Source organism: Oreochromis niloticus, linkage group LG20 (assembly GCF_001858045.2).
Source record: "Oreochromis niloticus isolate F11D_XX linkage group LG20, O_niloticus_UMD_NMBU, whole genome shotgun sequence".
Classification (NCBI taxonomy): domain Eukaryota; kingdom Metazoa; phylum Chordata; class Actinopteri; order Cichliformes; family Cichlidae; genus Oreochromis; species Oreochromis niloticus.
The window spans coordinates 19,607,202-19,617,053 of NC_031984.2; the positions used below are offsets into that span (position 1 = coordinate 19,607,202).

The 9,852-nt window shown below is 43.6% G+C and overlaps 1 protein-coding gene across 2 annotated transcripts; it reads right to left on the minus strand.

Moving 5' to 3' along the window:
- Nucleotides 1-2,780: 2,780 nt before the first annotated feature.
- On the minus strand, nt 2,781-7,285 carry arf3a (ADP-ribosylation factor 3a). 2 transcript variants are annotated; one of them, XM_005478058.4, is made up of 5 exons: nt 7,139-7,285; nt 5,797-6,011; nt 5,583-5,693; nt 5,152-5,276; nt 2,781-5,061 (listed from the first exon to the last, which is right to left on the minus strand). In XM_005478058.4, exons 1-5 carry the CDS (start codon nt 7,255-7,257, stop codon nt 4,900-4,902), a joined length of 732 nt encoding a protein of 243 aa, XP_005478115.2. In that variant the 5' UTR covers nt 7,258-7,285; the 3' UTR covers nt 2,781-4,899. The 2 variants fall into 2 exon arrangements, with proteins under 2 accessions (XP_005478115.2, XP_005478116.1); XM_005478059.4 differs by having other exon boundaries at nt 5,797-5,988; nt 7,139-7,241.
- Nucleotides 7,286-9,852: the final 2,567 nt, after the last annotated feature.

Below are 9,852 nucleotides of genomic sequence, written 5' to 3' on the forward strand. Positions count from 1 at the left end.
AGAGCAGTATTGTCCCCGCAGCCCTGTCAACTGGTTAATCACCTCTTTGATGCGTATGGAGCAGCCTGCCACAATGGCCACATTGTCAGACAGTCAAGTGACTTCTGAACCCAAAACAAGAACATGCTTAATTTGAGAAAATGGCCTCGGAGCAGACAAGATTCCTGAACACGGAGCTGCGGGTGAAAACGGGCCACTAATGGATGGAAATCATTAACCGCTTCTGACAGATGTACTGTTAATCTTATTTTTGAATGCGGCAGGGAGGGGAGAGCCGAACAATCCACAGTTTGTTTGCAAGCATCCATGTGCAGGAAATGGGAAGAATGGTGAGATTGAGATGAACTTGGATTTTAATGTTCGTCTCAACAACCTGATGGTAAAAGACGCCAAGAAATAACACCACAGCGCGGTTTATGTGTACAGTAATTAATGTCTTTGTTGTTCATCTGCCTGGACTTTAAAGCAGGAGTCTCAAATGCCCTACTCCAGCCTCTTTTTCTGTCCAGCAGGAGGAGCCAGAGTCTGACACTTAGGCGTCCTATTTCACAGCTGCTGCAGGGCCCTGTGGTGGGTAGACTCAGCGTTTGCACATGGATGGCTATTTTTACACTGTTTATTGGACATTTGATCCAATCTCTAATTTCTTATAATAAAATAATCAGCCTTTAATCCAGTCAGTCACTGAATAGTGGAAAACTTTGTGGGGAAAAAAACACCATTGCCCCAAAAATGTTGGAAGAAATCTTGAAGACTGAGTCAGTTGTTTTGTTTCATAAACAGCAGTCAGTGTGAAACTTTCCTGTTGCTGAGTAAAACGGTGAAAAGTGTAAGATTGTCACCAGATGCACTTTTTTTGTGCGTGTGTTCATTTTTCACATGAGAGTTTCTCTGTTTGTCCCGTCAAGATAGCTTTGATAGCAGCCTATAGTATTTACAGAGCTTGGCACTTTCACAACGCCACCATGGTGTCAAGTCTCTGTGTCAGCCCTGGTGGCCCTGTCCCTTCCAAGGGGAACTGTGAGGGGTGCCTGCTGTGGCCTTTTGGAGTTGCCACTCCCTTCAGAGATTGATGAATTGATTGTGGGGCTGCTGCCAGTGTGTCTGTGCCCTGGGCGAAGGTGTCCCGGTTACGAGTGGGAATCCCAGCTATGGCATCCGCCCTGGGGCCACTATTGTAGCGGTCCTGCAGGGGGCCAAGGGGGCTGGTGGCCCCGGGAGCAGCTCCGACTCACATACTGCTGTCACACCCTTGGAGACACAGCAGCACTCTCCCCTACATGGACCTCTGATTGGCTCAGACAAAATGACTCTCTGTGAAGTGCAGCAATTCCACAGGCAAACTACCTGATTGTGCCAAACTTCTCTTGATAACAGCAGTTAATAAAGGACAAAAGAAAGGCTGTGTAGAGCCAAATCCCACAGTTGTGTAATATGTGCTGTTAGTCTGATTTTAGTCTTAGCTGATGACTGGTACGGTAAACAGTTTACTGAGTTAAAACTGTTCTCGATCAACTCCCACTTCATTAAAAAAAACCCAGTCTAACTCACATTTAGATTTTTGACCTTTATTGTGCAGAGTGATACATGCGTCATAAGGGACGTCAAAGCTGTTTCCTATTAATCTGCTGAAAAGAACGTCCTTCTGGACTCACCTTAAATCAAAGTTCAACATGTGTAGGCATAAGAGGATATTGTGACATCACAACCAGTTTGGAGGCCAGATGTGGCCGCAACTTAAAACCTCCGGTGCACACATGAAATCAATTGAACATATATGTGTTGAGGCAACAGTTAAGAGTTTTTAAATATTTTACTGTTTATTATGGATTCATCAATGAAGGAGAAGTACAGTAAGGTCAATAATGTGTTGTGCAAAGACAGAGTTTTTGTAGTGTTGCCTCTGTACACCGCCACAGCAGATTTTAAATCAAACAGTCATGATGTGACTGACATGCACACACGCCTGCTCTTAAAGTGTGGTCTTGATCTGGTTAGATGCTGTGAAGCCGTTTTTCTTAACCATGGAAATAATTCTGTCATCATGCACTCCATTTGTCTTCGCTGGTCTTCCAGGCCTGTTGGGAGCTGCTGACTTGATCACTGCATTTATACTTCTTAAGAATGTTGCTTCAGCCATTCCTAATTATTTCATTATTGCTCTTATTTATTTGGGTTTTTCAAGCTAACTTGTCTCCCTCACTTGAAATGACATCTCTTATGAGCCTCATGTTTTAAAAATAACAATAAAAACTATAAAATAAAAATTCTACACTTTGAATCAACCTCAGACATTGTGTGTTTAATTTGTCCTTTGACTCAAAAATGACTGTACAGAAGCAAAACTACAAAAACAGTGTCTCTGTCCAACAAATTGAGGACCAAACTGTTTCAAGAAACCTAGCAGGGATCTTAAAAGGACACATCACCTCCAAATCAAATACAGTAGTTTGTGTGAGAACTGCCTTCGTTCTACCACACTGCACTCACCACCCACATCAAACATAGTGTTTTGGTGCTTTGAGCACCACAAGTATACTCTGTAGCTTCCTTTTATTCAAGCAGACAAACATCTTCAAAACTGGGCAACTTATCCAAGAACAATGATTGACAAATAATGACTCGCACATTTGATTCTGGGGCGAACTGTCAACTTGAAATTGAGTTTGAGCCACAGACAAGAGAAGATAAAGACAGCACGCTCGTAATCGTGCTGGGGTTTTCAAACCAACACGTGCGACGATAAACGATAGCAAGGAAAAAAATGAGCAAGGCAAAGCAAATGTATACTCTGGTCTTTTTATTTATTGATGTAGTCTCAGGAATAATTAAATCATTCAACACTTTTGCACCTGCTTAGGTTTTTCTGATTTTCTGTCTTAAATTTCCCCCTCTTCATATTATACTCTGTTTCTCTCTGAGAGCAAATCGCCAGCTGGAATGTCGTGCAGCCTCATTTAATATTTTTCTTTATTTGAAAGTTAAAATCTGAAAATAGTCACTGAAAGAGGGAGGGATGTTTAGCCACATCGGAACTGCTAGTGCATCGGTGTCACAGATCATAGGTGAGATACTTGAATGCTGGATATTTCTTACATATAAACCTGTTATCAAAGAGAAATGAAACCACTGGCTAAATAAGGCCACGAAAACAATTTTCACACCAAACCGAACGGAATATAATGCACGTCACACACGCACACACAAGCTGCTGTCAGTTATCTGCCAACACGCTGACCCCATTATCTACAGGTGTATCAACAGCGCTTTTGGTTTCACCCCGAAAACCACGGTTCCACTTTCCCGGTTACATCAACATATATACAGTTGCGCCAACATAGAAAAGCATGCTTTTGCATATTAGAAGGTTGTTCGGTAAACTTTACACTAAATCCATAACATTTATTAGTACAGCATTGTTCCAACCAGCAGCAATGATTAAGACTAACAAATATAGTCTGAGGAAACAGGCTATTATAATTCGCTTTTATTACAGATCTTGTACAGTATTAACATGCCTTACGATGCAGTATTACTATCATCCTCTCTCCTTATTTTATTATTTTTTTTGTGAACAAACTCCCCCCCAAAAAACCCCAAAACAAAAAAAATGCAACAGTCTGACCTAATTAGCTAATTAAGGAAAAAATAACTCAACAAAATAAAGAAACACCCCATTTAAAAAAAACAGACAACACCTTCTGTACAACAACAGTGAGTCTAGAGTAATTTTGTGCAACATGAAATAGCGAGACACGCATAATGTCATGCCAGTTAAGGGTGGATAAATCCGCATGAGAAGCGATGCTGCACAAACGGATTGAAAAATAAAAACAAAAATTTAAAACTATGTAAGCTCTCTTAATATTGCCAGTCACATGCTGTGCTGCATCACTCTCCACAGGGCAGGCCAATAGCAGCATTTTATTTTTCTGAGCCACAGAGCTGGTACAGAGTGCCTGTTCTGTCATCTGTATCACTTTAGATATCACACCTCGCTGATGCCAGACAAACTGTTTTAACCCCGTTTGTGCCAGGCAACTCAACTAGAACAAATCTTTATTTACAGCAGCGGCCTGTTACAAGCCCACGAGCCAGTACTGGGATATCTCCATGCAGATTGGGAAGCAGTAATGTACAGTGATACTGGGGTTTCTTGTCTTTTTCTTTTTTTTAACTAGCTGCCTTTAGCAGTAAATGCACATTAGAATAAAGGGAAAGAAACTATATGACGCAAAAAAAAAAAGTCAATAAATATTAATATTAAATATATTGTTTCAGACTGTCCAGAAAGTTGACACATTTTGTTTAATTCAGCATAAATAAAACTAAATCATAGCTAAAAGTTTTGATCTATGAAGAGCATAATTTGGTTGCAGTATGGACAGTTATATTACATTTATCTGTACGAGTATAATAGTAATAGTACTCCCACTATAATATTATGACATTCTTTGTAATTTACACCAGGTCTGTAGTTTCTGAGGGAAGGCTGCTCTGCCATCACGATTTGAGATCCATCACAATTGCTGAGCTAATTAAATGTTGGTGGAGGTCTGCAAAGTAGAGCAAATCCATATACCTTTACAGTAATATTATACAGTACATAATTATTTGTTTATAGATTGTAAAAAACTTAGATAAAGTTTGCTTGTAAATGATTAAAAATGCTCACCACAGATTCAAACAAATCAAATTAATCAAAGAACGGAAAAAAAATAAAGAAGTATTTCGAGGGTGGATGGTGGGGAGGAGATGGTGGGAGGGGAGAAAGCCACTGAGAGTCACCCCCTGGGAGCTTTTCAGCATTTTTCCTCTCTATGTAAACACAATGGAACCCCTATAACCACAACCTGGAGCTGGCACCCAGGCTCTTCCCCACTTTACTGACCCGGCCCTTCACTTTTTGTTCTTCAGCTGATTGGCCAGCCAGTCCAGACCCTCGTACAGGCCGTCCCCACTGGTGGCACAGGTGGCTTGAATGTACCAGTTGCGGTGACGTAAGGAGTGCAGGCCCAGCTTGTCTGTGATCTCTGCGGCGTTCATGGCATTGGGCAGGTCCTGAACAAAATCACAGAGGACAAAGTGTCCGTCAGGAAGTTGGTGAGGCAAGAGGCGTAAAAGCAGGGGGAAACGTAATGTGGCGCATACCTGTTTGTTGGCAAAGACTAGAAGAACAGCATCCCTCAGCTCGTCTTCAGCCAGCATCCGCATCAGCTCCTCTCGAGCTTCGTTGACCCGCTCGCGGTCATTGCTGTCCACCACAAAGATCAAACCTGCAGGAATAAGTTTAAACCGAACAAAAACAATCAGGTCACATCACATTGTTAGAAAAGCATATTGCCAAAGCATGTTTAATGGTTGTCCGGGATTTGAACATGACTAAGATGATGATAATTTGAAACAGCTGGAGCCTGTATGCAAATGACATCATCTGAAGGATTAGTCAGATTTTGTCCTCAGGTGCTGGGGGCGAGCGTGTGCTCCAGGATCTGCAACAGGACTGGAGAGGCCTTTTTAAAAAAAAAAACTCTAACCATGCCGGCTGGTCTTTCACCTAAGATGCTTTTGATGCATCTCACCCTGGGTGTTCTGGAAGTAGTGTCTCCAAAGAGGACGGATCTTGTCCTGGCCACCCACGTCCCACACAGTGAAGCTGATGTTCTTGTATTCCACTGTCTCTACATTGAAACCTGGGGTGGATGGGACAACAAGCAAATAGAAAATGGGTCACATAATCTGGACAATCTCTAAGACGCAGGGTTTTTTTTTATTTAGAGGCAGACAGTCACACACCAATTGTGGGGATGGTAGTGACGATCTCCCCCAGCTTCAACTTGTACAGGATGGTGGTTTTCCCTGCAGCGTCCAGCCCCACCATGAGAATCCTCATCTCCTTCTTGCCTATCAGGCTCTTCAACAGGTTCCCAAAGATGTTTCCCATGATGACTCGGGAGGAGAGGAGGTGGGGGCACAACTGCAACAAAACTGTTACACGGGCTGCTTTGTTGCTATACATAGCAACAAGCAGCCAAAACAAACCGTGAACCACGTTTAGAGAGTCGAAACCACACATGCACACACACACACACACACACACACACACACACACACACACACAAAGAAACATGTGGTGTGACAGTAGCTGTTCAAAAGCACCTCTCAGCATTGGCACCTCCCTTACGGCTCGCAGCCGTGCCCCCTCAGAGGAAAGCCAGGAAACGTATACTTCACACCCCGGCAGGCAGCTGACCTGACTCGAAAGCTGCTCCTTTACAGTGACAGCTCACTGGGAAAAGAGGCAGCCATGCTGGATCTCTGTTATGTGGCTCAGCTTTCATGTGGTGCTGAGTAACCACCTTTTTATGCTCTTTTTAGGCAACTGAAGATATGCCAGGGTAACACTCATTTCATATTACGTTATTATGACACATAACCTAAGGCTGTCTATGGCTGCACACAGTCAGGCTCACAGAGCTGAGGGAGGAGGGTGGCCCTTCAGTGGTAATGGGCCCTTTACAGGCCAACCTTGCCTGTTAACTTGTGCTAACACACACTACACGGGTCGCATTGGTTTTTAGAGGGTTATTTTAAACCAGCCGTGGCAGTCTTCTGTGTGGCAGTGAAGTATCCCTCTTGTCTGTTTTAATGACTGGCTGCTTTACCTCTGACTAGCTAGGTTTCCATTCATTTCTATCAAAAGCACGGGCAGCAGGTGCTAGCGTAGCCCGTTGCAGCTGCAGTGGCCGCACATCCACACACATCTGTCATAATGCGAGGCGAAGACGGCGGATGCTGCAGTCGAAGCAGGCGATGAATTTTGAACCCATACCACGTTTCTTTCGGCTCGATAACATTCATTTTTCGAACATAATCTGCTTGCTATCCTATGAGCTAATATCGTCGGTATTTAATTGAAAACATAAATAAAATCTCCGGGTCAATTTGTGTGCTATAATCCCCCCTCTTACAGTCACGACAAACGCGCCAGTCGGCCTCATGTCGTACATTAAGGGTCGTTCATTTCCCCCCTCCCAGCATTTAAAAGGCAACTCAAGCGGTGATAATTTAAACCACCTTTTTAGCGCTCGTATACCTCTTTCAGGAATTTCACTATTTGCATCTCGTTCTCACTTACCCGTCAACGGCAGGAAGGGTACCAGCTGGATTCAGGCGAAGGACTGGATGATAGTCTCGCGATGAGCTGCAGCTGTGACACTGCGCGTTCTCGCGGTAGTTGGATTGCCAATCTCTCATCGCGCGGCGACTTGTTAAAAGCCAGGAGCACTGCTGTCTCCAGCTCTGAACAGTTACTGTATGCACCATCACCTTACAGCTTATTTGAGGCTTATCTTGTTTTCTTGAGGGATATCAAAGAATAATAAATAGTTTGATAGCGTTGTTCCCACTATCTAACATATGACATACACGTTTTAGAGGGCCCAAACCAGTTTTAAACGAGAGCCTGCAGGCAAACACGCTTGAATAATTAAAACAGGAATCATCTTAATGAATAAGTAAATGGCTGACTGTAACAGGATGCCAAGTGATACTTCCTGGCAGTGTTTCACAGATAATGAGGTGACAGGAGGGGACAAAAGCATAGACTGACTCGATGTTGCAGTTGGTTTACCTTTGAGCATTATTTTATTTATTAAAAATGTCAAGTATTTCTATGGCTTTTTGGCGCCTATGCTATTTAATGAGATTGCTTCATGCATGTGAGTCCAAACCGCTGCAGACTCACTTCCCTCATAGTTATAAGATGTTTTTCTTCTTTTCTGTAGCCATCTTTTTAAAAAAAAAAAAAAAGGTTTTGAATGAAGTTAAATAAAACCAAACCTGGGGTCAATGCCATCTCTCTTTCTTGTTTTCTGTCATGCAGTTTGCATTGTACACTTGCAAACTGCACTGCACTTTGAAATTAAAGGACATTTTTAAAAAAAGAAGCCACCTAAAGAAGAAGCCAATGTGAACAAACGGCACTCCGTCAAACCGCCCCTGCAGCCATAGGTGAGTCCAACATTTGCCTCATTCCTCCTCTGTGCTGCGTGCCAGTCAGTGGTCCAGTAATAGATGTGTTTATCAATTCAGCGGTGGAGGCAGCGAGGAATAAAGAGGGGAGCAGATGTTTGCAGCTGCAGACCAGATTACGGGGTGGAGTGGATGGTGGGGTGAGCATGCAGGAGTTTGTGTGCGCGGGGAGTTTGGAGAGGGTTACAGGGGGGTTAAAGCGGGCCCGGGTGGTGGCAGGAGAGGTAGGGTGGGGAGTTATGACTTAAGGGAGCCTTTCCTCTGAAGTGTCTGCCAGCGTGCACCCCAGCAAACACAATCACAAGTCTCGTTGGTTCTGCTAGCTGAACTAATGAGGGCCTGCACGTTGAGGGCAGGGGCTTTGATGTTCTGGGTAGCTGACTCCTTGTGTTTTCTCTCCCGCTCTCCTCTGCCTGTCCCACATCAAAAATGAAAGGGGAGTTGAGAAGCAGATGTTTCGAGGCATATATTTATACAGAGTACACTTTATTCACCCCGTTTGCCACACTCTATTTGTCCTTTGCTTGTGCATCTCTGCCGTATGTGCAGCAAGGATCTATCTCGCTATCTTCATATCCAACTAAACACGCTAAATCGCCTTATTTATACATATAATCATGCTGTCAGTCAAAGTGGGTAACTTTTATCTCTCCTTACTTCCTCTCTCTCTGCCTGCCTCTCTTTAATTTCAGCCCAGTCTGGATGTCATTACTGCTGGGGGGGGCAGTCAATGTGTTGCTATGCATGTGTCTCTGTCTGCAATGATGAAGGGGAGAATGGGGAAAGGGGCGAAGTAAGTAAGAGAAACAGAGCGAGAGAGAGAAAGCAATCCCAGGCTGTCCACCAACCTCTGTCTCACACATGGTTAGAAACAGTGACAGGAAATTCCCTTTTGCAGCAGCTCCAGGGTGAAATGATAAAGGAATGAAGAAATCCAAACCAGAAATCCAGGCCCTTATCATTCCATACCTCTTCGCTGTCTCCTTTTTTTTCTTTTACTCCTTCTCTAAATACCAAAAAAGATCAAGTGCTCAATTCAGCCACTGGCGCTGTCATTCCTTCGGAGTCCAGGGATATTTACCAAAGTCCATGCAAACAGGACTTAATTGGCATTAAATCCTATGTGGCAAAAAAAAAGCTTTTCCCAGCAGGCCATGCATGGAGACGGTTTGGATTATCTAAGATATCGAGGAATGCTGCTATCATAAATCAAGTCAAGTGGCGACAGGAGCATTTTGCTAAATCTACAGTTCATTTGTGCGCAACAACATGCATGTTTTTGATTGAACGTCGGGTGCCAGCGTTCCTACATGTCTTGGTACGTAAACCAACCCATGCAAGCATTTATGTGCATGTGTTTATATTTGTGTAGTCTGTCTCCCAGGTAACAGGGATACAGCGTCCCCAAAGCACGTGGTTCAACAAGTCCCTTCCTTGGCTATGAACTCTGGACAGATGATCCCCTTAGATGCTCGCACAGCAAAGACTGGTATAATCACCCCCATTCTCTGCTCTCTTGATGCTTCTCTCCAGTAATAAAAGTCATACTTTAAGGAAACAATATCCTGCAGCCATAAAAAGTCCTTCTCTCAGCATGAAGTGGCCATAAAAAAGGCTCTCACCTCCCAAATCTGTAGTGCACAGAGCCTACCCCCCATTTACACAGCAACAGACGCACACACATTTAAACACACGCACACCCTTCAGCGTCATTTCAGGACTAAAGTAGGTCCATCTCTCACTTTGACATGTAGTACATGTGGGAAGAATCTAAGGAGTGCTCAGACTGATGAAATGGACAAAAGCAAGCACAAAATA